The 27,689-nt window shown below is 40.2% G+C and overlaps 1 protein-coding gene across 4 annotated transcripts; it reads left to right on the top strand.

The window, feature by feature from the left end:
* Positions 1–193: 193 nt before the first annotated feature.
* TSPAN31 (tetraspanin 31) lies at positions 194–27,689 on the top strand. Of its 4 annotated transcripts, none has more exons than XM_087925320.1 (7): positions 194–339; positions 12,260–12,427; positions 16,335–16,415; positions 17,884–18,024; positions 24,571–24,684; positions 25,645–25,742; positions 26,845–27,689. In XM_087925320.1, the coding sequence occupies exons 1-6, from the start codon at positions 277–279 to the stop codon at positions 25,717–25,719; spliced, it is 642 nt and encodes a 213-aa protein (XP_087781446.1). In that variant the 5' UTR covers positions 194–276; the 3' UTR covers positions 25,720–25,742; positions 26,845–27,689. The 4 variants fall into 4 exon arrangements, with proteins under 4 accessions (XP_087781446.1, XP_087781445.1, XP_026570600.1 ...); XM_087925319.1 differs by having other exon boundaries at positions 25,645–25,754; XM_026714815.2 differs by having other exon boundaries at positions 25,645–27,689.

Genomic DNA, 27,689 nt, shown 5'->3' with positions numbered 1-27,689 from the left:
CCGGATGGAGACGACCAACTCCCCCAGGGGCAGCGAGTCTCACACCAAGGGCGCCTGCGCCTGCGACGTCTGAGTGTGGGCTTTCTAGCGAGAGAATGCGCCGAGCCGGCAGGCAGCACTGAGTATCGGTGCGCAAGCGCGGTGGAGGCAGGCCGGGATTTAAAGGGGTAGTGTCCGCGGGTGCTGCCCCTTTGGGGGCGGGCGGCGGCGGCGGGAGGAAGTCTCAGTTCGGCTTTTTTAGAGGCGAGTGGGCTTTGTTCCTCCTGTTTGGGAAACATGGTTTGCGGGGGCTTCGCCTGCTCACGCAATGCTCTGTGCGCCCTCAACGTCGTTTACGTGGTGAGTATGATAACCGGACGGATGGCTGCTTTGCTTCTTTCCCGGACGTAGCTTGGAAAGGAGAAGAGAAGCGTGGAGTTCCTATGGAGGGAAAGGGACGGGGGGGCTAGATCCAGGGGGAGGAAGGCTGGTGTGTGTGTGCGTGTGCGTGTGCATGATGATGGGGGGTGGGTGGGAGAACCCCACCCATAATAGGATTGCTGGGTACCCCAGGAAGAGCTTGGATTTGGGGGGCGGGGGGGGAAGAAGATCTGGCCAGGTCTTTTTCTGATTGTATTCTTGAGGATTGTGTGTGTGTGTATGTGTGTTTGTGTGTGTAGGAAGGGAGCTGGCGGTAATTTTTAGAGGAAAATAAGAGCTGGGTGAAGGGATGACCTCACCGCTTCTGCCTAGAACACTTGCCCCTATCTGGTGACCTTCGGTTGTGTTGGAATGCAGGTAGTCCTCGACTTACGACCACAACGGAGCCCAGAGTTTATGTTACTAAGCGAGTAATTGTGTTCAGCGAGCTTTTTTGCCCCGTTCAATGACTTTTCTCACCACGTTTGTTAAGGGAATCACTGCAGTGGTTAAATTAGTCACACGGTGGTTGAGTGAATCTGGCTTCCCCATGAACGTTGCTTTGTCAGAAGGTCTCAAAAGATGATCACCTAACCCGGAGACACTGCGACCGTCATAAATATGAACCCGTTGTCATATGGGGATGCTGCAACAGTCGTAAGTGTGAGATATGGTCATAAGGCCCTTTCACTGCTGTTGCAACTTCGAAAGGTCACTAAATGAGCTGTTGTAAGTCGAGGACTGCCTATATAGTCTCCAGAATTTCTAATTAACGTGGCTGGAAATGTTGAGGGTGGTTGTGGTTCCTTAGAGCAGAGCAGATGGAGGAAGCCTAAGATTAATTTGTGAGGGAATGCATGATAGGAAAACGGTGGGTTTGTCTGACTGTTTTTAGGGGCCAGGAAATTATAATGTAAGAAAAGAAGCTATAAATCCTGCATACTTTGTTTGCAAGCATTTTGGGGGAAGGTGATGAGTGGGTAATGGATTGGCCCCAGAAGAGTTGGACTAAACATATGTCTTGTCAGGGTTGCATAGAATGGGAAGCTTGTGATATTTACCCAAGAACATTTGAAATCTTGCCTCAAATGTTCCCTTGACTGCTAGCAACAGACTGAACCTTCTCTTCTTGTTTGCTGAGCTATGTTTTATCAGATCTGGTAAATAAGTTACAAAGATTATGTGTCATTTGATTGGGACCCTGGCTACACTGCAGAAACATCTGGGAAACTTTGAAGAAATAAGAATTACCACTAGCTAGCTCAAACAAGAGCAGAACAGAAAATGACTGGTTTAATAGCACTTTAATAATTTTCCTTGTACAATGACAGAAAATGTGTGGTTTTTATAACTATATATAAATGCAAGACTGGCATTAGGGAGCTGGAGGTTCAAATCCATCCTTGGCCACAGAAATTCATTGGATAATGGGAACAATTCAGTCTCTTGCAATGCAACCTACCTCACTGGTGGTAATAGGGAAATGGGAGAAAGGAGTGCTATGTGTGTTGCACAAAAGGCGGGTTATAAATAAATAATAAATGAACTTTTCTCCTCCCTTTGAGAAAGACAAGAGGCCTAAGGTATATTAAGTAAGGATAGTAAGAATTTGTTGGAATTCATATGTTCTGCTGTAAGAAGTCTTGCAGTGCGGAATCCGGGGTGAAAGAAATAATTTTAAAAGGGCCTGAGATTGATTTCAAATAATATAAGTTGCATTCAGCATCAATGGACATAATCATTATAACTGAGGAAACCTATTTAAAACTATAAGAAGTGGGACAGATTCTGTGTTGGATAACCTGATTCCATTTTCACAGAACAAACAACGGCTGCATTTTTCATGCAATTAGAAATTTTTGGAAGCAAAGCTACTGCTCTCAAAGCAGATAACATATATTTCTTGCTTTAGATATTGCAACCTAGACAGTGGAAAATCATGGTCAGAAGAGAACATTGGGTCAAGCTATCATTAATGCTTTATTACACAACCATGGGATAGAATCTGCCTGAGAATTCTTCTAAAAGTAGTAGACAAAATAAGAGTTATAAGCAGGGGTGGGATTCAATTTTTTTAACAACTGTTTCTGTGGGTGTGGCTTGGTGGGTGTGGTTTGGTAATCATGTGGCTGGGTGTGGCCAACTCAATATCACTCATATCGAGGCACGCATCTCCTCGCCTGGCCTCTCATGACTGTGGAGATACTACAACAGTCGTTAAGTGTGAAAAATGGTCATAAGTCACTTTTTTCAGTGCCATTGTAACTTTGGTCACTCCACACAAGCAAAGTACCAGCAAAGGAGGGGAAAGAAAACTCCAGAGACAGGAAGTCTAGTCCTGCCAAGAATGTAATAAGGGTTAACGGAGAGGCAGTTTCTGTAAGCAACATCAGAATGTTTCCTTCCTGCCTTCCTTACAGGATTAGGCCAGTAATTTCTTCTAACAACTAGTTCTCTGAGCTGCTTAGAATGTTGACAATCTGTTCTAGCGAATAGGTGTGAACTGGTAGAATCTCACCCCTGGTTATAAGGGACTTTGGAGGTCTTCTAGTCCAACTACCACCACCACCACCCCGTTCAAGCAGGAGACACCAGCCTATACCATTCCAGACAAATGGCTGTCCAGTCTCTTCTTAAAAACCTTCAGTGATGGTGTACCCACAACTTCTGAAAGTTCATTCCATTGACTAATCTCACTGTCAGGAAATTTCTCCTTAGTTCTAGGTTGGATCTCTCTTTGATAAGTTTCCATCCATTACTTCTTGTCCTGCCTTCAGGTGCTTTGGAGATAGGTTGACCCCCTCTTCTTTGTGGCAGCCTCTTAAATATTAGCAGATTGCTATTATATAATGTATGTTATATAATATTTATTATAAGGCACTGTTGAGTACAGATGCAGATGCATGAACTTGAAAGAAAGGAAAAATGAAATGCTTGGTACTCTTTGAATAGGGAGAATGTTTCTCCTTTTCAGAATTGGCTAGAGACCTTTTTCAGCATAAAGTTTCATGTTCTGTTAAACGGAGCTAAAGCATAACTCACACCTTTTATTTATATGTGAGCCTCCATCCTGGATTACCTCTACCCAAATGTCCACATATTTTTTTGAAATTTTAAAATATGCTATTTGATCCACACAAAGACTGGCCCATCGTAATGGCCAGGCCTAAAATATAATTATCAGAAAGTAGGGTGGGTAGGAAATCATTAAGGTTATAATGTGGGACAAAGGGAGAGAACTAGATTTCTTTCCCCCAAAATAGTTGTCATTCGCAAGCCACAAACATCTTCCTCAATATGAAGGCATTATTTTCCTTTATGGGCATCTCTACAGCTGATTTGTACAACTATACCCCCTCCCCCAACTATTTATTTTGTGCTGTCCAACGATAAAATTGAAATCCACCTCTCTGCTGCCCAGAAAAAAAAGGCTAAAATAAAGAGAAGGATGGGATTACTAAGCAGTCAAAGAAGATGTCCCCATTGACTGCATTTGGTCTGGCAGCTTCTGGTCCCCCATTCAGGACTTCAGCAAACAAATACTGAGTAATAACCAACTTCATACAGTTAGAGGCATTTGATATTTTTCAGTCAAATGAATTTATTTGTAGCCAACCAGATTCATTTAGCTATGCCTGATACAAGTTGATACATTGTAAAACTTCATCTAATGGAGCATCCAGTGCCTTAGCTAAAATGGGCCTCACCTGCAAATGTTTGTAGCACAGGCTTTACATATTTCTGCATCAAAGCAAATGCGGTTAGCATATTTCCCTGAATAATTTTACAGTTCCTTTGCTGCTTTAAGAAATCAAGTTCCTAGCATTCGTTGTTGCCCTCAAACCCACAAGTAACAAAATTACCTGTCATTTCCACAAACCAGATGAATAGATAGAAATAGAATAGAAAACCTAACCCACAACAGATTTCCGGAGAAGAAATGGCAAACTCCATTAAAAGCAGATCCAACAATTGCAGCAGAATGAAGAACTGGCAAGTGGACCAGCTCTCTGTAATTCCTTTCCAGATGAGAAATGCTCTAGACAGTTGTTTCTTGTGAGGAGAATGCAAGGTAGCTATAGATTTAGACTTCTGGGAGACTAGAAGGAATAATCATCCTTTTGCTCAAATGACAGTCCTTCAAAAGGATACTTAGGTTTGCATGCTTCCTTTTCTAATCACTTAAAGAAATTACTTGTTAACAGCTTTTCAGATTAGAAACCTTTGGATCATAATCATAGGTTTTATAACATTAGGCGAGTTTCTTTCAATCCTTAGCAAAAGAAGATGTAAATACAAGTTTGAGGAACTTTAAATATTCCAAAAATATTTTGGAATGAACAGTAAAAAGTGATTAGAAGTTTGATTTTGGGAAATTACAAATGGATTAAAGATGCAGATGGATTTGAAATAAGATTTTGAAGTTAATTATAAGAATCCTTCCCCAGAGTAAAATGCTTTTGTTTTGAATTATGTTTAAAAAAGGGGGGGAATCAGACTTTGAAAGATGGATACTAGAGGAAACTAGAGCAACTAAAGATTACAATTAAAGGAGAAAAACATTTACATCTAACTTCACTAATAAGAATGAAGCAAAATATTTTAACATTGGACATATTAAAGAATATTTTTAAACAATGCACTCAGAATGTTAATTTTAAGATTGTCTGCCTCTAAAGATAGATTGAATTTTACAGAGGTTATGAAAGAGGAACAAGTTTTACTGGACAAGACTCACACTGATTTGAAAATGGAATTAAAAATGGCAGGCTATAAGAATGATATGGAAAAAGATACTACGTTGTCCATATCAAAAACAAATGAACAAACCCTCCAGCTAATGTCTTAATAACTAAAAATGATATACAAATAAAAAAGCAAGTGAATGACCTACATAATTTTCCTATGTTGAATATATGAAATATTCTTTTGGAATATTTGTCATAAGGAACAAAGAAAAAAAAATAAAAAAACCAAGTTCTGGGACACTAGGGATTAAAGACCAAGACTGTTAAAAGTAAAAGGAAGGAATATAAAATTAGTGTATTTGGTTAAGGTTAAAATGGACAATTACTATGGCTGGTAACCTTTAATGTAGCGTTTGAATATCTCCCATAGTGAAAAGAAGTTATATACTGTTAAAATTCTTCTGATGTTCAATCAAAATTTGTTTTTTCAATTTACCATAAGTTCAGTAGACTTAATAAAATAGAATTTTTTATTGCCCAGGTGTGATTGGACACACAAGGAATTTGTCTTGGTGCAAATGCTTTCAGTGTACATAAAAGAAAAGATACATTTGTCAAGAGTCAAGAATCATCAGGTACAACACTTAATAATAGTCATAGGGTACAATAAGCAATCAAATCATACTAGGAAACAGTCAATATAAATCTTAAGGATACAGGCGACAAAGTTACAGTCATACAGTCACAAGTGGGAGGGGACGGGTGATAAGGAGTGATGAGAAGATTAATAGTAATAGTAATGCAGACTTTGTAAATAATTGGACAATGTTGAAGGAATTATTTGTTTAATGCTATCTTCTAGGTTAAAATTTTGTTTATATAGTTTATATAGCCATCCAGTGTCACAGCAGACCTACGGGGTGTCAAATTCATGTCATCGCGGCGCCATCACATGATGTATCAGGACTTTTTTCTCCTTCGCTAAACTGGGCTTGGCCATGGCAGCACATGATGCATCTGGTCCACGGGGCAGGAGTTTGACACCCCTGCTCTAGGCAGTTAACAGAGGGTTAAAACCAAAAACAGCAATATAATGAATATATAAATAATCATCTCAAAAATGATACTATAACATGTGCAAGATTTAAAAGTAATCCCACTATTCTGATTAAGTGGATAAAGCACAACTTGTACCTTTTATTTATATGTGAACCTCCTTCCTGGATCATTGCTATCCAAATAGCCACATATTTTTGAAATTTTAAAATATGCAAGTTCATTCACAGAAAGATTGACCCATCTGAGTAGCCAGGCCTAAAATATAATTGTCAGACATTATGATGGATAGGAAGTCTTTGAGATTACAAGTAGTCCTCAACTTACGACCATAATTGAACCCAACATTTCTGTTGCCAAGTGAAACATTTGTTAAGTGAATTTGCCCCATTTTATGACCGTTCAGTTGTTTTTTTAATAGTACTTTTTATTTTCCATTAATACAAATCATAATTACATTTTGACAGTGTTTACATCCACATTTGTTGTTTTCTATTTCTATCATCTATTTGTACATATCGATAATTATTATACATACATGTCATTAATAATTATATAATTATATATATCTCTCACCAATGCTTAATATCTAATTATTTGTTCTACATATTTACATTTCTATGTATCACTTTCTTGGGTATTCTCCTATATAATCATTCTGTTTCAGTTTTTATCTCTATTTTCTAACCATTTTTACCATCTATGCCATACTGAGTAGTAGTCAGATTCCTCTTTTTCCTTCATTTTAAGTGTGAGCATATCCATTTCTGCACAGTCTGCTGTTTTTTGTAAGACTAGTTCTTCTGTTGGGACTTTGGGACCCTTTCCACATTTGCCCATAGGCTATTCAGGCCGCTGTAAGAATATGCAATATTATATATTTTATCTTTTTCGGATATTGGTTTTGGATTATCCCCAATAAGTAAAGTTCTGGCTTGAATTCAGTTTGTTGTCCGGTAATTTCTCGTATCCAATCTTTTACTCCATGTAAAAGATAAAAGGTACCATCATGTGATAAAAGGTACCATCAGATCTTTCAGTTGTTAAGTGAATCATTACAGTTGTTAAGTAAGTATCATGGTTAAGTGAATCTGGCTTCCCCATTGACTGTGCTTGTAAGAAAGTTGCAAAAGGTGATAACATGACCTCAACCATCATAACTGCAGTGGTTGTTAGTGTGAAAAATGATCACAAGTTACTTTTTTTAGTGCTGTTGTAACTTTGAATGATCATTAAATGAACTGTTGTAAGTCAGTGATTATCTGTATAATCTGTGGAGAAGGGAGAGTTAAATTTCTCTTTCCCCAAATAGCTGCAATTCACAAACTGCAAACATCTTACTGAGGATGATAGCATTATTTTCCTTTTGAGGCATCCCTGCAGCTATATTGTACAGCCATACCCTCCTCCCCGACTCACTTATTGTTTATTGAATAATTACAATTATTTATTGCATTAATTCTGTCAAGGTCATCAGTCTTGCCAAGTAAGTCTTACAGGAGGACATGGCAATTATATGAGCTAATTCTGCATTATTGTAAGGCTACAATACAGGCAGTCCTCGACTTATACCAGTTCATTAAGTGACTGAAGTTACAACATTACTGGGAAAAAGTGATTTATGACATTTTTGGCACTTATGAAGTTTACTGAAAGTCATTGTGGTTCATGGAACAGGGGTGATTCATGAATATATTGTGATATGTCCCCAAAAGTCCATGATGCTGCATTCTGGACTAGTTGTGAAACATCTTTAAGAGCAGGCATATGTGGATTGCATTATAGTAATCGAACCAGTGGACGACTAAGACATGAGTTACTGAGGCTTCTCAGAAATGGGTGTAATTGACGCACAAGGCAAAGAACTCTGCTCTTTTAGCCAGAACCCTGAGTACAGGAGAACCCCCAAATTGCAAACCAGTCCTTTCTGAGGAAGCGCAACCCTACTCGGAGCCAAAGATGGAAAAATCTCAGGATCTGGAAAGTTAAGGTGCTCACTGTAGCTGCTTGGTCTTGCCAGAGTTGAACTTGAAGCATGTTCTTCTTCTTCTTCAGCACAGACTTCAGACATTGGGAAAGAACCTTGATAGCATCTCTTGGTCAATCTGGAGTAGCGATGGATGATTTGATATCATCTGTAGGACACGGTATAACCCTGTGCCAATGGATTGGGCGGGGGGGCATTTTTGTCTTCCCCAGGAAATGGCCTCCCCGAGCTCCGGAGGCTCTCTGGAAGTCAGAAACAGGCCCATTTCCAGCCTTCCCAAACTCCTGGGAGGCCTGTTTTTCACCCTCCCCAAGCCTCCACGCGCATCCTGCATTTACCTGCATCCAAAACGGGCCACGTAGGGACTCCTGGGAGGGGTGGGCGGGGCCACCCAGGAATAGTATTTGGGGGTTCTCCGAACAGCACAGAATCTTAGCTAGGGGGTCTCCCGAACCCCCAGCAGCCCACCCCTGTGTGCCTCTCACTTCCGGTCCCCTGAACTGGTCCAGAAAGATAACTATAATCAATAATATTGAAAGCTGAGGAGAAATCAAGGAGAACCAGGATGGATGTACAGCTCCCATCTCAAGCACAGCAGAGGTCCTGTTTGACAAGCACAATCGGGGGCCCTTCTCAATGCTGTAACCAGATCTGAACCCCGATTAAAAAGAGTCCAGATAATCCACTTTCTTGAGTGCCTTCTGGAACTGCAAGCAGCTGGATTAATATTGCTGCCAATCTCACCTAACTGACTCTGGGCAACTTACATAATTAAAAACAACCAAAATTAGAAATAACAGCCACTGAAAGCAATCAAGACAGTTAATTAGCAAAATAATTCATAGGCGAGTCTGAGCTTGAAGGAAAAGGGATTGGCAACTATCTTTTATTAACCATCTATTAATCTAGGTGCTTTTTCAAGAGGCAACTGGACTTTCTGGGTTGTTTTTTTTTTTTGAAGACATTTTGCTTCTCATCCGAGAAACTTCTTCAGCTCGGACTGGATGGTGGGGAATGGAAGGATTTATACCCCTTGCAAGACAGCTGGTCATCCTAGGTGATGGGGCTTTTCTGCAAGGAGTATTAATCCTTCCATTTCCCTCCATCCAGTCAGAGCTGAAGAAGCTTCTTGGATGAGAAGTGAAACATCTTCAAAGAAACACAAGAAGGTCCAGTTGCCTCTTGAGTAAAGCACTTTGGGGACAATCATGACTTGGATGACTGAGAATTTCCATAGAGGAGGATTAGAGACGGGGTGGAAGACAGTTGCTCTCTTTGGTGTTATAGTCCTGCAAATGCTTTTAAAAAGTAATGTCTCTTAAGCTTCCCCACTTTAAACAACAACCTGCTGCCTTCATTTTCTCCCTAGGCCTTGTTTGACTATCCTTGTTACCTTCCTGCCCAAACAGCTAAAGCTAGATTAATAGATGGTTAATAATAGATAGTTGCCAATACAGCCAGCATTAGTCAACTTGAAAGTCAGATTCCCCTGAGTTGCACCTATTACCAGTGAAGCTCTGGTATTTTTTCCTTCAAACTCGGGCTCGCCTACAATTACTTTAGTGTTCTTATTAACTGTTTTAATTGCTTTCAGTGGCACTTAGTTCTAATTTTTGTTGTTTTTAATTATGTAAGCTGCCCAGAGTCAGTTCGGTGAGATTGGCAGCAACGTTAATTTAATAAGCGTAAGTTATTCAGTAAGTTGAAAAAATAAAATAAACTTCAAATGCTAGTCTGTAATATTTAGACTTCAAATAGCAGTCTATCGTTTTAAAATATATCTTCTTGTGTTTAGCTCCTACTTTTCATTTTATCAAACCTGCAATGTCAAAAACTGTTGAGAGAATTGCTAATAAGTGAGAGAAAAATGGGATAACTTTCCAGCCCATGACGTGAATCAAATTTCACCCCTTTTTTAATAGCTTCACCTATTTCTTTGCAGAGGCGTTTCTGAATTTGAGTTCTAATATAAGTACATTGTAATAATTATATAGGTCATAGCAGTATTCTTATATCTAAAGGGATGCCACAAAGAAGAGTGTGTTAACCTATTCTCCAAAGCCCCTGAAGGCAGGACAGGAAGCAATGGATGGAAACTAATTAAGGAGAGATCCAACCTAGAACTAAGGAAAAACTTACTAACAGTGAGGACAATTAACCAGTGGGACAGAAGTTGCCTTCAGAAGTTGTGGGTGCTCTAACACTGGAAGTTTTTGACAACCATTGGTCTGAAATGTTATAGGGTTGAGCCGGGGGTTGGACTAGAAGACCTCCAAGGTCTCTTCCAACATTGTTATTCTGCATCTTTATGACTAGACATTGCCCTGGCCTTGTTATGGCACGTGTGGACCTCCATATCTGAGCAATATCTTCTCTTTGTATATATTGAAGAGACCTTGCACTTGATATTCTTGTTTGAGAAGCACATTTGTCACATTTCTGTTTCTGTATCCTTTCCCCTTATTTGGACAACTTTTTGTGGTCAAAGCTAATCAGTAGAAGAGAACCAAGGCAATGGAAGGCAATGTGATAAGTGTGAGCTGGTTGCCAAGAGGCCAGATTGCAATCACATGACATGTTGTGACAGCTGGAAATTCAAGAACCAGCTGTCTCTTTTTTTCCCCCCAGCACCTTCATAACTTTAACTGGTCAGTAAGCGAGGCCGTAATTTTCTTCTCTCTTTTGTGGAGAATGGCACTCATTGGTTGGGTGCTGTATCAATCGGAAAGTCTCTTACCTCTATACCCATAACAAAAGGCGCGAAGGAATCTTTCTGTTTTGGAAATTAACACCCTGCAAGCTAAGATACTGGAAAATTGAATTAGGTAATTAAAAATGTTCAAAGAGTGTAAACCGGCAAAGTGTGTTATTCTCAGGACAGTGACTTTACTATAGCTCTAAATAACTTGCCAGCCTTTGTCTAACTTTCCAATGTTCTGTTGACTTGGAAACATTTTGAATAATTTAAACATAAGATAGTACAGTGAAAATATAATTTTATGGGTATGTGGATGTTGATAAGGCTGTCCTTATCAAATAAAGTTGCTGTATATATTTAAGTTGGTTTAATCTGAAGAGAAGAGACACTCTTAGTCACTCCGTTGTAATGGCACTGGAAGAAACTCTTCTTTCCCCCTCTCTCTCGGGTTAGTTTGCTGTTCTACAATAAATGTAAAATACAGCAGCGTTAGAGGGGAGATAACATATTTATTTATTTATTTAATTTATATTGCTGCCTATTTGCCCATGGCGACTCGAGGCGGCTTACACACAGTGGTGGGATCCGACAGGGTTAACTACCGGTTCGATGATTTTCGATGTTCGGTGATTTACGATGTGCTTCCCTGCACACTGCGTGCACGCCTGTAAATTATCAGCACGCTGCGTGCCGAGGAGCAGCCTTTCAAGAAGCCCTTTTTTCCTGCTTTTTCAACTGCAGCTGTGTCTCGCACGACAGCTGAAGTTGAAAAAGCAGGAAATAAAGGTCAGGTAAGAGCCCAGGTGGGCGGGTTGGCCAAAACAGCAGCAGACATAGAACCGGTTCTATGTCTGCTGCTCTTCTTCTGCTGCTACTGGTTCTACAGAGGTGGACAGAACCAGTAGAAACCCACCCCTGCTTACACACAATGTAAAACCATATTTAAAACAAAACAAAAAAAATTAAAAAAATACCTAGTTTGCCATTGAATATTTTGAATGAACAATAGGAAACTGAGAAAAACAAAGCCCTGTTTTCATTTCAGATCTCTTAACTCCAGAGATATTGTGGCAATTTTGTAATATACTAAAACTGTTTTATAGGATGTGGCCAGTTTTTCCACAATCTGGTTGATGAGAAAGTCTTGTCATCAGCTGCAAAAACCAGAATGGTAATGATACTGAGCAGACGTTCAAGCCAGTTTACTGGAATTGGGTTAAATGGATTTATAATCCAAAGGGGGCTAGTTCATAGATGCAATGCTATGCTTGAGCTGAGATGAAAGCAATAATCGCAGGACAATATGTAGCATTTGGGAATGGAAATAATGCAACTTTATAGAAGAGAAGAGAAAAGCTAAATAGGTTGGAATTGTTTTCAGTGTTTCTGAATTTTCCATCTTCCTAACCCCAAATCTTCCTTGTTTTCCAGCTGGTTGGTCTACTACTGATTGGTGTGGCTGCCTGGGGCAAAGGATTTGGGGTTGTTCCCAGCCTCCACATCATCGGAGGGGTCATTGCCGTGGGCTTCTTCCTGCTTCTCATCGCCATCGTGGGACTCATTGGTGCTATCAACCATCACCAAGTCATGCTTTTCTTTGTATCTTTTCTAATGCTCTTGGCAGAACTTTTTGCCTGTCTCCTGAAATCTACGTTGCAAAATTAAATACATGAGAATTCCACCAGATGTCTCATTGCCATGACTGAAATTGAAATTGTCCAGTTATAATAAGAGCCCCGGTGGCACAGTGGTTAGAATGCAGAATTGCAAGCTAACTCTGCTCACTGCCAGCAGTTCGATTCTGACCGGTTCAAAGTTGGTTCAGCCTTCCGTCCTTCCAAGGTCAATAAAATGACCCATATTATTGGAGCCCAACATGCTGACTCTGTAAACCTCTTAGAGAGGCAGCCAATATGCCAACTCTGTAAACTGTTCCTAGTAGTACAGTTTTGTTTCTTAGAAAGGTTGCGGTTTTTTTGTTTTTAAGAAAAGGGGAATGACTTCAAAAGAAACTTTCAGAGAATTTCAAGGTCTTAGACAGGGCTATGAAGCAGTATGAAGCGGTATATAAGTCTAAGTGCTATTGCTTTGCTATTGCTATTCTAGGTTACTTAAGTTAAAAGTGAACATTTGTGGCTGTTTAGATCTTGATGAGCTACAATTCCCACTGCACCCCTACTATGCTTGATGGGAGTTTATTTAAGGGATATGGGGGGAAGATAGATACGTTGGTGAAATATATTTGTAAGTTTTTCTCACTTTCACTTGGGTACTTGAGACTACCAAACAGGTAATATTTTTTTCTTCTGTATTGAGAATAATAGCTGGCCTTGCCTTCATTCCGAGGCTCTGCTCCAGGAGCTAGCTTCTGTTTCTCTCATGGTATGGAAAGTGTGAATCTGTTGATGAAAATAACTAATAAAGAACTCTGCCCTCGGGCAAGGAATTAAAATTTGATTATGATGTAGTCCCTTCCAACCCTCAGATCATGTAATATTAAGATAGGATTATAATCCTGCATATATAAATTGATGAATAAATCTGGTGTTTGGCTAGAACTGTAAAGCACTGCAAGCAGAAAATCTATTATAAAATAGTGCGTGTAAAGCTTACAAAAAAGAGGCCAGAAATAAACTCTTATATTTATTACAAATACCTGTATTGTCAGTCTTATCCCATAAACTTTCAGAATAAAAAATCAGAATTTGAAATATTGCAATAAAAAGAAAGATATTTGGGAGGATGGGTTTATGGGATTTTGTAATTATTCTTTTTGGCAGGGAGGGAGAAAGCAAACTTTTTGAAGCTGCTCCATCTTTGGTCAGTGGATAGATTCAGACTAGCGCTTCCTTTCCATGATCTGCTCGGGGCAGAAGCTGAGGTATAAGCACGTATCATTAAAACAAATATATAAGCATTAGCTTTTCCTGAATTTAATGCTTTCATTAAATGCTCTCTGTCCATTTTTGCACTGTCCTAGATTGTCATATCCGCTTTGGATGCAATAGATACCAGAATATATCTGGATGTGCAAGGAGCAATCCAGCTTTATCACTAGAGATTATATTAGTGATAATGATGGATTGCTCCTTCTTCATTTTAGTATTTATGTGGGAAAATCTACTGAATAGAAATTGTTAATGTGCTTGGGATAAGGTACAGTAGTTGGTGAGTCTGTTTTTAGAATTATATATAGTAGTTGAGTGTTTGCTTTTGGGACACATGATTGGTATTCTTTGGTTCTTTAATGTGGCATGTCTTTCTGGACTTGGGTAGCCTTCTACTATAAATAAGGTAAGGGATAATATTTTCTTCTTGTAACTTCCATCCACTGTACCAACATAATTTGTGTGAAGAGTTTGCTGGATATGTAAAGGACTTAGTAGGAATACATTTTTATATTCTAAGCCAGGGGTCTTCAAACTTTACAGCTTTAAGACTTGTGGACTTCCAACTCCCAGAATTTCTCATCCAATCATGTTAGCTCAGGAATTCTGGGAGTTGAAGTCCACAAGTCTTAAACTTGCCAAGTTTGAAGACCCTTGTTCTAAGTTATTCATTGAACTTTGATGATAGGGCAAAAGAAGGTATGGGGAACATGGAAACCGTGTTCTTGTTTCCCTACAAGATTTTAACACTTTTTTCAGTGATGGATATATTGGTTCAAGTAGTAGCAGATTGTTGATAAACTAATGACTTATACAAAAAGTCATTAATCAAAACAATATAACTTGATTAATGAGTTATGAAAGAGAAAGAAAGGGAACCTTGCCATCCATAAAGAGGTGAGGAGGAGACTTGATACAATCTCAGCAGTAGTGTGGTGGATAAAAGTTGGCTTCCCAAGTTTTGTTGAAGAAATGTTTAACAAAAGAAGACTGAGCCGGAGTTCATATAATACTGTACCACAGGGGTGTCCAACCTTGGCAACTTTAAGACTTGTGGACTTCAACTCCCAGAATTCCTCAGCCAGCTTTGCTGGCTGAAGAATTCTGGGAGTTGAAGTCCACAAGTCTTAAAGTTGCCAAGGTTGGACACCCCTGCTGTATCATGATGTGGTTGATTTGGTTTGAGTTTAATCAATTGTGCACAACTAGACATTGTAGATTATAAACCATTGTTTATAGCTTAATGCAAGAATACACAACTTATGTCACTTGAGGCTTTGGTCCAAAAATAGCTGGAACCCAAAATTAAAATGAGAGAGATGTTTGGTGACAAAAGCTTAATTTTTAAGAAGTGAAATAAGCGTCCTATGGCTCTGCAATTTTTAGAGTACCAATTTTGATCCTTAAAATTCTTCACAACTGGAAAACGTTCAAACAGTATATTAATTTTTGGCCCTACCCAATCCAGGGTTGTTGGAGCCCTAAAAGAGGACTGAAAGGCCACATTCGATCCGTAGGTTGCATTTTTCGCACTCCTGCCTTTATGTTTTGTGGAAACCAACCAGGCTAATTAACATAGGAATCCAGACTGATTCTTGAGCTGCAGCTGGTTTTCTGAGAAGTACAGTTTTGTTTCTTAGAAAAGTTGGTGGTTTTTTTTTTTTTTTTTTTTAAGAAAACGGAATGACTATAAAAGAAACTTTCGGAGCATTTCAAGGTCTTTGCGTTTCTGTGCAGAGCCTGGTTATCAGCATTACTAAAACCACAAAACATCTGAGAAGCCGCCTTTTGAAACACTGTGGCTAGTTGTTGACCATTCGAAATCTGCCTACGAAGCATAAATCACCTTGTTTTATTGTAACAACCTCCCCCACTTCCAACAGCAATGTCTGTTTTCTTGTGGATTTCTCAACAGAATTAGGCTGCTCATGAATGAAAGACAGGCAGCGTAAGTGGTATCAAGCAACTTCCTTATTGCCCCCAGCAAACTTGAAATGAGAAAATGCTGATGTAAGGCAACAGGAAATAACAGTCAATGCTGCTGTGTGTGCCAAGACATCGCCGACACATGCAAATTATACCAAAAATAGTCACCTTTGAGTTCAGCTCAGCAATAGTTAACCAACAAAGGGCTATTACAAGAAAGCTTCTAGAAAAGCCAACATCTTTTTCTTTCGCGATGATGGTGCAGAGGAAAATGTCAGCTGCAAAGTCTGAATGGTTTTCTGGATTTTCTGGATTCTTATTTACATACGAGACCCATGATTGATTTAAGAGTTTATTAATGGGTAGGGCCAAAATATTCTTCCCTGGCCGCCATCCTTAAGAAACCATTGCCACTCGGATTAGCACTCTGAGCTAGATGAATAGTAGTTTATCTTTGATTGTTTGAAATATCCTATGTACCTGGATTCTTAATGTTAAAAAATGCCATTCCCAATCTTTCAAAGGTATTCCTTCCCACTTTTGTAACCTTGGAAAAATCCATATTTATTTTGAGAATATTTTACTTCCTGTTAATTTTCTTCCTGTAAATATCATTTGATCTGTAACAGTTTTATTTGATGTTCACAAACTCTATTATTTTTTCCCGAGATGTTCCTTAATTGCATCTTCAGTATATGATAATTCTAGGGCTAATCTTTATTTTCCAGTTTGGGATTTCCTGTGCATGCCTGGCACTAAAGACACATAAGCAGGTACGTCTTGCCTTTCTGCCTGAGTTTCGTTCAGTTTTTCTGGCTATATTTAGCCTGCACCGCAGCAAATGTACTTTCAAAAAATGGTCTTTCGTGTCTAGTCCCATCATTTAAACAAACAGGAACAAGAAATGGAGCAACTAGCAAGATATCCCATGAGCAGAGTGAGATTTGTGACTTCCAGCCCATTTGCTTTGAGTACAGAGGTGGTATTCAGCAGGTTCTGACCAGTTCTGAAGAACCGGTAGCGGAAATTTTGGGTAGTTCGGAGAACCAGCAAATACTCCCTCTGACTGGAGATTTTACAGTATCCTTCCCTTGCCACACCCACCAAGCCACACCCACAAAACCGGTAGTAAAAAAAATTGAATCCCACCACTGCTTTGATCCCTTAGACTTCTGATACAAATAGAGATACTGAATGTGGAAGTTGTGATTCGGCAACTTTAAGGAAGGGAACTGTTAGAACCATCCTTTTTGCGTCAACAAAAGTATAAGCATAGGGGTAAAGTCCCTCTTTTTCCCCAAACTTAGTAAGAAGAAGACTTTTTTCTTGACCCGAGCATCACATTAATCTTGCATTTGTTTCTGTGTATGTCTGTGTGCATAGGTGTGTTCAGCATGTCCTTCAGCCCCACTGTGTAGCTGTTAATTGTTCACCCAGTTTAATATATATAAAAATATTATAAATATTGAATCCAATATCTGGGTTGTGGTGCAGTGATTAACTTAATATAGTAGTTCTATTCACGGAATGTGCTGTGGCAAAACACATCACATTAAGCAGTGAACTGTTGGCTTGTGCAACATGTTAAGATAACGACTGACTTCCCACAACATAATAAATAGCAAACTACTGAACCACGTTTATTTTAGCATGTGGAACAAATACAGCCAGTGAGTGCATTTAACTTTCTTTTCATTTAATTTCACTTCGGTCATTTAATTAAGTTTATATTCTGTGCAACTTCCTATTCCTCAGTTGCATTAGACAGTTCCCAGAATTTCTTTTGCTGTACCACTTGGGATTTCTGGAGTTGTGCAATGCATCAGGAGGGAGGCAGGTTTGAGAATAGGCCTGAGCTGCTGTCTCACAGACATTTCCCACAAGGTAGCTAAGTCATACAGGTGGTCCTTGATTTATGACCATAATTGAGCCCCAAATTATGGTTGTAGGTCATGCCAATTGTTAAACAGGTCATCACGTGATTATGCCTCATTTTATGTCCTTTTTTTACTTTGAATTCGGATCGTAAGTAGTCCTGGGGAAGTCTGCTGTAAATTCAGTTGCTAAGGAATTGGTCATAAGTCAAGGACTATCTGTAGAAGATTAAAAATTTAACTCTCTTGGCTACATGGACAAAAATTAAGAAGCCCTTATGTCATGTCACTGAAAATTGCATTGTATGACACTGGCTTTCAACACCTCTCTCTCTCTCTCTCTCTCTCTCTCTCTCTCTTCTTTCAGGAAAGTATTTTGAGCAGTACCTGGAACTTACTGAATGACAACACCCGGATATCATTGGAAAACAAATTAGATTGCTGTGGATTATTCAACAAAACTGAATCTGCTGAGCTATTTAAGAGAGATGTTGAGAATTGCAGTGCAGTAAGTGTACACTTTGGGATTCTTAGCCCTATGGAAGAGATATTTAACTTGTAAAATATATATGCTCTAATTAAAGAGGTTTAATATGCTGCAAATAATGAGTAAGGATTAAGGTGCATTTGCTGCTTTGGGTTGTTGGCTCATTTCCTAAAGCATCCATTGCTGATACAAATTAGCTATAGCACCCAAGATACTTTTAAAAATAAGATTCCTATGCACTGGAATTTGGCCGTATCTATTGCTTCAGTACAGGGAATTTTAAAGAATAAACCATTCCCAGATAGCTATACCTTTAACTGAAAAATGAAACATGCTATAGTAAAACTTTTCCTTTGAGAAAATGATACTTGGAAAACTAAAAAGATTTAGCATTGAATTCATCTAGGTGTAAGATGCAAAATACATGTAAGAAAAACAGTCCTAGTTTAGTGACTGCTCGAAGTTACAGTGCCACTGAAAAAAAAAGGTAACTTATGGCTGTTTTTCATACTTACAACCATTGCAGAATCCCCATAGTCATGTGGTCAAAATTCAGACGTTGGGCAGCTGACTCATATTTATGACAGTTGCAGTGTCCCAGGGTCATGAGATCAGCAGCTGCAACCTTCTGCACAAGCAAAATCAATGGGGAAGCCAGATTCGCCTAAGAACCGTGTTACTAACTTAGTGATTCACTTAACAACGCTGGCAAGAAAGGTCATAAAATGGGGCAAAACTCACTTAGCAGCTATCTTGCTTAGCCAGGGAACTTTGGGGCTCGGTTGTGGCTGTAAGTTGAGCACTACCTGTAATATGGGCTGTAACAACTGAAAACCCAACAGTTCTTCAGTATTTTTTTCCACCCTTCATACTTTTACTCTTCCTAGTTTTCTTACCACCCTAAAGGTAAGGCTTTCCACCTTAAGTCCTTCCAGATTATTCCCATGCAATTCCCATCTGGCCCAACAAAGCCAGTCATACAAGATGCAAGGATTTATTTATTTTTGTTCCTTAGCTTGTGGCTCATTTCCTCCTCCTTCGGCGGTCTAGATTTAAAAACAGAAATCTAATTTCTGTTCTTAGGCTCCTTCACTTGAGGCAATTATCTAAATTACCATCTCCAGCTGTGTATCTCTGAATGTGATTAGGGGGGATCTTCAGCACTATCGCCTCATTTCACAAGGGTGAGAGACCCCGGGGGCTGCCATTTCAACAGGCCTGCTTGTTCCCCACAGTTGCTTCAAGCGGTAGTGACTAAGAACATTTTCCGGCTAAACGTTTTAGGAAATATTCACAAAGAACCAAGCAAACTGTGTTTTTAGGAAAGCTTGTCTGCCTTTTAGGTTTTCTTAGTAAGGGCTCCTCGGAACACAGATTGAAACATCCTGGATTAGAACATCAGTCATTCATTAAAAATTTGCTATATGTGACATTCTTTGAGCATTTGTCCCTATATATCAGTGGTGGCTAACCTTTTTGGACTCCTGTGCCAAAAATTGTGCGTGTGCTTGCACACTCGTGGTCGTGTGCCAGCACCCAGAAGTCAATGCACGCCCCCCCATGCCCCTACGCATGCATGCCCAATCCACCCTGCTACCCCCTTACCTGAACTGCGCCTTACAGCTGATTTTCGGCCAGTTTGAGGCCTTTTTCAGCCTCACAGAGGCTTGAGGAAGGTTTCTGCAGGCTTTGCAGGCTGAAAACTAGGCCCGTTTTGTCACTTCTGGTATTTTCAGAAAAACAGGAAGTGATGAAATGGGCCTAGTTTTCGGCCTGCAGAAGCCTTCCTCAAGCCCCCGGGAGGCCAAAAAAGGCCTCAAACTGGCCCAAAATTAGCTGTAAGGCATGCACATGTGAGGTAAGTTTGCCTGCGGCTCATATGCTGGCACAAATGGCTTTGCGTGCCAACTGTGGCACATGTGCCATAGGTTTGCTATCACGGCTGTATATGGACAAAGTACCAGGCATAATATAACATAATAGTCCTTTCCAGCAATTTTTCAGCAGGGGTGATTCTCCCCTATTCAATAGAAAGAAGGCTGGGCAATGTGTTTGGCAGCTAGTCCCAACATTGCTTACATACTTTGTGTTAACTAGAACTGATACACACTTTAAAGTATTTATTATTCACAATTATATATTAAATTCACTCAGATTGCAAGGCTGTACCTGTTTTACACTAGGTTGCAAGGTTTCTTTTAATCATGATTTGTGCATCACAATAATCTAAGGGTTGGAGAACATATTTTGAATTTTGAAAGCATGCATTGTGTTCACTAATTTCTCCTAGTTCAAAGTATATAGTTATCAGAAAGGCCTTCCTACGGGCCCAAATCTATTGCTGCCCTAAAAGATGCAGCTGAAAGATGCTGCCTTCCTTTGCAATGTGCTATATCCTTCCTTTTTAAGGAGCTTTGTTTTAAAGTTAATTAAAAGCAGCTTGTTGTCCAAGACATTACCTTCTACTCCGTAAGAGATGGTTTTGGTTATTTAATTACTTCATTTGTATACTTTCTATTCCCAAAGGCTCTGGGTGGTTAACAGTCTCATTATAAAAGAAAATGACATCCAGAAAGTGGGGGGGAAAAACTAGTCCCAAATTATACACCAACAAAAATAACAAAATCAAAAATATAGAAAATCCCAGAAAATAAGTAATGCAATTGCAATCCACACCCTATAGCATAACTTTCTTTGGAACAGACAATAGTAGTTGTGCTCCCCCAATTCCAGTCTCTCCATGTCGTTCACAAGTGCAACATCAACCAATGCAGTTTCCATGCTGCACCCTGGCCTATAACATGACTACCAAATGTCTAAACACCATTTTCTCTAGATTCTCTGGACTTGCAGAACCACTACTTTCTCTAGAATCTTTCCTAGATTATAGATTTAAATTATCCAAATCAAATCAAAGTTCTTTGAACAGAGGGCATAGGCCCTCACTTGGAGAAGGATTGATTACTCTTCAAATCAAACTTTCTGCCCCTTTATCGAGGGCCCCAACCAGCCCTGAGGGATAGGCATCCAACTTAGAAGTGATGAAGCTGACATTCCAGATATTCCTCAAGATTCAAAATGTTCCCAGATCATAATCACAAGATATGAAGTTCAGTCATCTCCATTTTCCTACTGAAATATAACTGCTCTGGAATCTGGTTGGCTATCTAAAAGTGCCACACGAATTCTTCATAGCAGCCATTGAAAGGATTGTGGCTATTTTTCCCTAAAAAGATCAAGTCGTTTTAAAAAGGGCCACAGTATTAAAGATACAGATTTGTTTATTTCTATTTATTTCACACTCTTCAGCATCCGTTAGGCACTTGGGTTAATAGGCCTTTTTCCACTGAGGAGGTGGTTCCATCGTAGAAGTCCCCAGCAGTCATAAAGCAAATTCTCCACAACAGGCAAAGGTCATGGGTCAGATCATATTGAGACAAAGTACAAATCTAAGGTACATTTTTTTTTCATATGCATTAGGCCCATAATTGTCATGGCAGCCATTTACTCCTGACTCATACCATGACCCTTGTAAAGGAAAGGCAGGCTGAATTTCTCCCAAAACTATCAGCTTGGGGTACCCCATCTCCACCCCACCAATCACATCTAGTAGTTCTGATATGAATGCTGCAATGTAAAAGAAGGAATGGTACAGGAGGGGTAAACTCATTTGGCACAAACAAGGATTGGCACCTGGCTATCTGCAGTGAAATTCCACTTGATGCAGAGAGAATCTACCCAGCTTCCTTCATCTCAGGACTCTCGCTGTGGTTGCAAACTCCAAATCCAAGATTGGCAGTCCAAGAGAAGAACATGACCTCCTCCTCTTAGGTTTCAGTGATGCAAATGAGAAGTGTCAGGCATCCTTATTTATTTATTAAACTGATTAATCTGCCCAACTCTCATACACTGATTTTAATAGATATTAAATAATAATAGACAGACCAGTCAATAGCAGCTGCCGGAGTCTGGGTTCCAGCAATCTCGTTTTTAGAATGAGAGCTGGAAGCTGAAAAAAGGAGAGTGACGATTGAAGATATCAAGAATTTATTTCCTGTGATTCATCTTCACCCTCCTGCCATACCTCCAATGGGCGGGCAATGGGCCCGTCATGACTGTAATCTCATTCCTCCACCCATACACAACGAAAGTGATTAGGGGACCGGAGGCTGAAACATGATGATGAACAGTTGTGGAACCTGGATATGTCTAGCCTTAACGAAGAGAAGCAGTAGGAGTGACATAACAGCAGCCTTCCAATATTTAAGGGGCAGTCACAAAGAAGAGGGGTCAACCTCTTCTCCAAAGCACCTGAGGGCAGAACAAGAAGTAACAGACCGGGGTGGGTTACGACTGGGTTAAGTACTGGTTTGGGATTTATGAGCTTCCCTGCACGCTGCAAGCTGTGTGCACGCCTGTAAATCGTCATCAGCACATTGCGTGCAGAGAAGCAGCCTTTGAAACAGCCCTCTTTTCCTGTTTTTTACCTGCAGCTGTGCCTTGTTTGGGCAGCTGAAGTTGAAAAATCAGGAAATAAAGACTAGGTAAGAGCCCAGGTGGGCAAAAACATCAGCATAGAACTGGTTCTGTGTCTGCTGCTCTTCAGAGCTACCGGTTCTACAGAGGTGGACAGAACCAGTAGAAACCCACCCCTGGTAACAGAGGGAAGCTTATCAAGGAAGACTACAAACCTATAACTAAGGAGAAATTTCCTGACAGTGAGAACAAATGATTAGTGGAATGGCTTGCCTCCAGAAGTTGTGGATCATCACTGAAGATTTTAAAGAAGAGATTGGACAGACATTTGTCCAAAATGGTATAAGGCAGTGGTGGCTAACCTTTTTGGGCTTCTCTGCATACACACGCTTACGTGCCAGCACCCAGAAGGCAATGCGTGTCCCCCCCGCCATGCCCCCCCACCCCTTTACCTGCACTGTACCTCACAGCTGACTTTTGGATAGTTTGAGGCCTTTTTCGGCCTCCCAGAGGCTTGAAAAAAGCCTCTGCAGGCTTTGCAGGCCGAATAATAGGCCCGTTTCATCACTTCTGGTATTACAGGAAGGCTGAAAAAGGCCTCAAACCAGCTGAAAATCACTTCTGGGAGGCTGAAAAAGGCCTCAAACCAGCTGAAAATCAGCTGTGAGGTGCACGCATGCGCAATGAGGTAAGTTTGCCTGCAGTTCGCATGCCAGCACAAATGGCTCTGCGTGCCACCTGTGGCATGTGTGCCATAGGTTCGCCATCACAGATATAGGGCCTCCTGCTTGAGCAGGAGATTGGATTAGAAGGCCTTCAAAATCCCTATTATACTGTTACTGTTACAGTCACCCTGGCCTATATCCCCTGATCAAGACAAACAAAGAAACCCTCTGCCTTCTAGCACAGAACCACAGTCAACCACTGTAACAGTGAGCTGATTCAACCCCCCCATTCATCTTCTGCCATGTCCATGTAGCACACCTGCATATCTAGCTGCCTCCCCCATCTGCTCACCCAGCCTATTCTCACTAGAGGAAAGGAGCTACTCAAAAATTAGATGCCCTATTGACTAATATGAACCTCACTCAAATTCTAGATCCAATAATATCTCAACAGTTCCTGTGTGGGGAGCAGCCCTAAAGGAGGTTCATGTTGATGAAAACTGATTTCTAAATTGTTCCAAGACACATTCTTGTTTTAGTCTCTGTTAAAAAAGATCCAAACTGTTTTAGAAAGTCCTTCTCTTCCAAACCAGCCACCAGAGCAATGGCAGAGGGAGTTCTCACAGCAAAGTCCAGCTTGCAACTCCCAATCACCACTATACCATTAGTTGCCAACCCACAGCATCTGCAGTTATTACACTACCTTCCTGTTGGCTTCTGCTGTCATAAGTTCAGGCATACCAAAGATGAACAAGGAAACCCCAAATCTGAGACTCTTCAGGCTTCCAGTACTTGGAATTAATCAGCCCTCAAGAGGCTGAGAAAGGGGCCCTTGGTTCAGACTAGCTTCAGTGTTGCATTCCCTTTTGGATAATGTCAGCAGGTTCAGAAACATTATTAAGACAAAAACAGCATTGCTATGTTATTTATGAATCCATATATTGTGCATTTTGTAGTTGTAAAAGTATTTTTCCAAACCAGCTCATCTTATTTAGAGCAGACTACCCAGGATTAAATTCAGAGCAGAATGCCTATGGTATATGAATTCCTGCAAGCATTTTTGATGCAACAAATGAGTGTGCCTGAAATGTTCTGCTTCTTCTGTTGTGGTTCTGTTCAGGTGTGCTGAGCTACATCTTTCGAAAATGCTGCCAGTGGAGTTAACAGTTGAGAGTCAGTTTTGGCTGGTCTCTATCCATTATTGTATTTTATTTTGTAAGCGTGAAACTTCCTTCTGCATAGAAATAACTGGGTAGGGCCACTTGATATTTCACCAGTGAACAGCTTCCGAGGAAGAGCAATCCAAATCCTAATTGAGTCCAATTTTTGATTGCTGCTAATGGTGTCTGCAAATAGGTGAACATTTCTGGTTGTCTGTTACAAACGGGGAACACAGAGTTACACTGCGTTTTGTCACCTCATGCAGCCATGCACAAAAACAAAGATTGCATGCCTCAAATGTGGCGTTGTGCTGATGGAACATGCAGATGAGGCTTTGAAAATCCTTGGTGGAGTTGGACTCTTCTTCAGTTTCACAGAGGTAATTATGTCTATGAAACTAAACAAAAGTAGGGCTACCTAGCCTAGGTAAAACAGTCAATCATTTACATCAGGCCTATCAGACTGGTGTCCCGTGGGCCGGATATGTCGCGTGCAGACCACGCCCACCCCGGCTCTGCAAAGGCAAAAGAACATTGCGACACGTCACGATCTGGCCCGTGATGTGATGGAGTTTGACACCCATGATTTAAGTGTTTGAAATGTCCCCTGATCTTAGGGAGAGAATTTATGTATTTAGTTATTTGTATCCCACCACCACCACCACCATCATCATCATCATTATTATTATTATTGTTATTATTATTATTTATAAATAACTCGAGGCGGCAAATATATCCAACATATCTTCCTCCTCTTGTTTTCCCTACAACAGTTCCTGTGAGGTAGGTTGTGCTGAGAGAGTGTGACTGTCCCAAAGTCACCCAGCTGACTTTTTGTAACTAAGGCGGGACTTGAACTCACAGTCCCTGCTTGCTAGCCTGGTGCCTTAACCCACTGCACCAGACTGGCTCTTGATACAACCAGTGGAGATAATTAAGTCATCTGAGTAACATTAAAACCTACCCCTTTGACAATTACACATCAGGGATAAGCTGTAGCTCCTACTTCTCTAAAGTTTGGGTGAATAGCTACTTTTTAATTTAGCACTGGAATGGAAACGATGTTTGAATTAATTTGGCAATTTAAGGGAGGGCATTCCAGGGCTGATAGACAAAACAGACTACTTTTAGAGCAATGGACCACAACTCCCAATTCTCAGCAAAGATCATGTTGCCAAGGAAGTTCTATGAATTTAACTCTGAAAGCTGAAAAGGGTTCCTACCATATATGTGAAAGAGACAGCTTTGATCATGGCAAATCATTTCCTAACCATTCATAAGATAAGCATGTTGGGATGAAGGAATGAAATCTTGTAATTGGATTTCTTTTTGCCTTTCAGATCCTTGGAGTATGGCTTGCAATGCGTTACCGAAACCAGAAGGATCCCAGAGCCAACCCCAGTGCCTTTTTATAGTTCTTTCTCCTACCACCTTCCAGGTTTCCTTTTTAGTTAGTCACTTCTTGCTTATTTAAGACCTATTTCCATCATTTGGTTGCCAACCACTCTCACAGGCCCTATGAGGAGGAATTTTGCCTTTATGCCAAAACGCTGATAGGATGAAATAGCAAGCGAAGGTCTCATCCATGACATGAAGCCTTTGACATGGGGCAAAGGGATCCAGTACTGGAAGAAAAAGGCAGACATTAGTTGGTATCACGTAAAATAGTGAAAAATCATTTTGTTGACTCATCATAACTACAATCATTTTGGTGTTTTTAAAATATTTGTATTATCGTACCCGTGTTTTTTAAAAAAGATTTTCCTTAAAGCTGCTTTTTTTCCCCTCACAAGTGTCTTCATCTTGACAAGGTAAAGCGCTTTGCCTTACCTTTTAAGCAGCAGAGGCAACAATTGTCCCATAAAATTACTTTCCACCAGGTTTGCCTGCTCTTCCCAAATTTGTGTTTCCTATGGTCAAACACAGTAAACACGAGTGCTAGATGAAGCAGCTCTGGGGAAAGATTTAGTATAAATAAGCATGATATATGTCTTATTTTAGGATTTTGTTTTACAAGCCAAAATTGAAATTGATCTAAATTCAGAATTTACAATCATATACTTTAGGCTGCCTCTTTTCAAAGAGGAAGGTCATGATCTGCCTAAAACTGACCGGCGAACTCACTGGCTCATAGTGTAATCACAATTACATCTTTAAAAATTCTTAAAACTGGCTTTTAAAGTGATTCCTCCTAAAGTGAAATCATAATTCTACACCTTTGGAACAAAAGGAACTTGAGTGATACCAGCCTGAGTTTTGAATCCCAAGTTCCTTTGCAATATTCTTCCTGTGGTGGAGGATGAAGACTTGAAACTGTTGTATGCTGGTGTGTCCTAGATATGTCCTATTCTGTTCAGTTGTTTCCCCTGTATTTAATGGTTGTGAGTAAGGATGTATGTGAGGATCTTAGCTACCCCCTCCCAATGGGGATTCCGTTGTTTGAACGCTAGCCCGCTTGTGTAGAAGCCCCTCCCCCTGCTTCCGATTTCAGCCTGCTATCATTCTCATATGCAATTTCTTTTGTTCTACTTTTTAACAAGGGAAGCTGCGGCTGAGCACAAGCATGTTACACATTTAACAATGGGCTTTGTATAGAATTAAGTGAGCTAGATGACAGCCTAGGGAAGATGGTTGCCATGCTATCGGTCTCTCTGTCAAGAAAGGTCCTAGTGAAGCTCCTACGGAGGCGTCCGTTCAAAGCCAGATCTTTCAAGGACCGAGATTGGAAAGACCCATTGTCTTCAAGACGAAAAGCAGAAGCACGTTCCCTTTTAACGGAGGGAAAGGAAACACGGACTGCTTTCTCTTTGATGAGTATGAATGTCTCCTCGTGAAACCTTGAATGTTTCATAGGCTGCACCCTTATTACACACGCCGTACTGTTTATTTATAAATTAGGGAATGTCTCATAATCAGTGGCACCTTTTGCGAGCAAGTCCTTATATAAGGCAGGTGGAAATAGCTTGGCAAATTCTTCTCGACTCCTAAAGCTACGGCTGGCCTCTTTTGACGTTATCATCCTGGGCCGATAAAGTAGCATTAAATGGTACAGATAAACCCCAAAACATTGTTCTGCCTTTTGAAAACAAGGGTGGATTGAGAAAGATTGATCTCTCTAGACTGCTTTTTTTTTTTTTTTTTTTGAGCTAGGGCTACAATTCCAGTCAAAAGTTGAGATGGGAAAAAGTGGGAGAAGATCATTGTAAACATTTGGTGTGTACTCTATCCTTTTGATGTGGACTCTATCCTTCTGAGGATTACAAAAGTTGGCTAATAACAGAGTGCAAATGTGAATAGATGACGAATAACCGAAGTTGTCTCTATAAAGCAAGCACCTGGCGAGAGATGCATCTTAACAGATTTCCTAAATGCAAAAAAATAAAAA

This window comes from Pseudonaja textilis, chromosome 2, assembly GCF_049901715.1.
Source record: "Pseudonaja textilis isolate UNSWEBS1 chromosome 2, rPseTex1.2, whole genome shotgun sequence".
Lineage (NCBI taxonomy): Eukaryota > Metazoa > Chordata > Lepidosauria > Squamata > Elapidae > Pseudonaja > Pseudonaja textilis.
The sequence above is the reverse complement of the archived record's forward strand: the minus strand, read 5'-3'. Positions and strand labels throughout refer to the sequence as shown.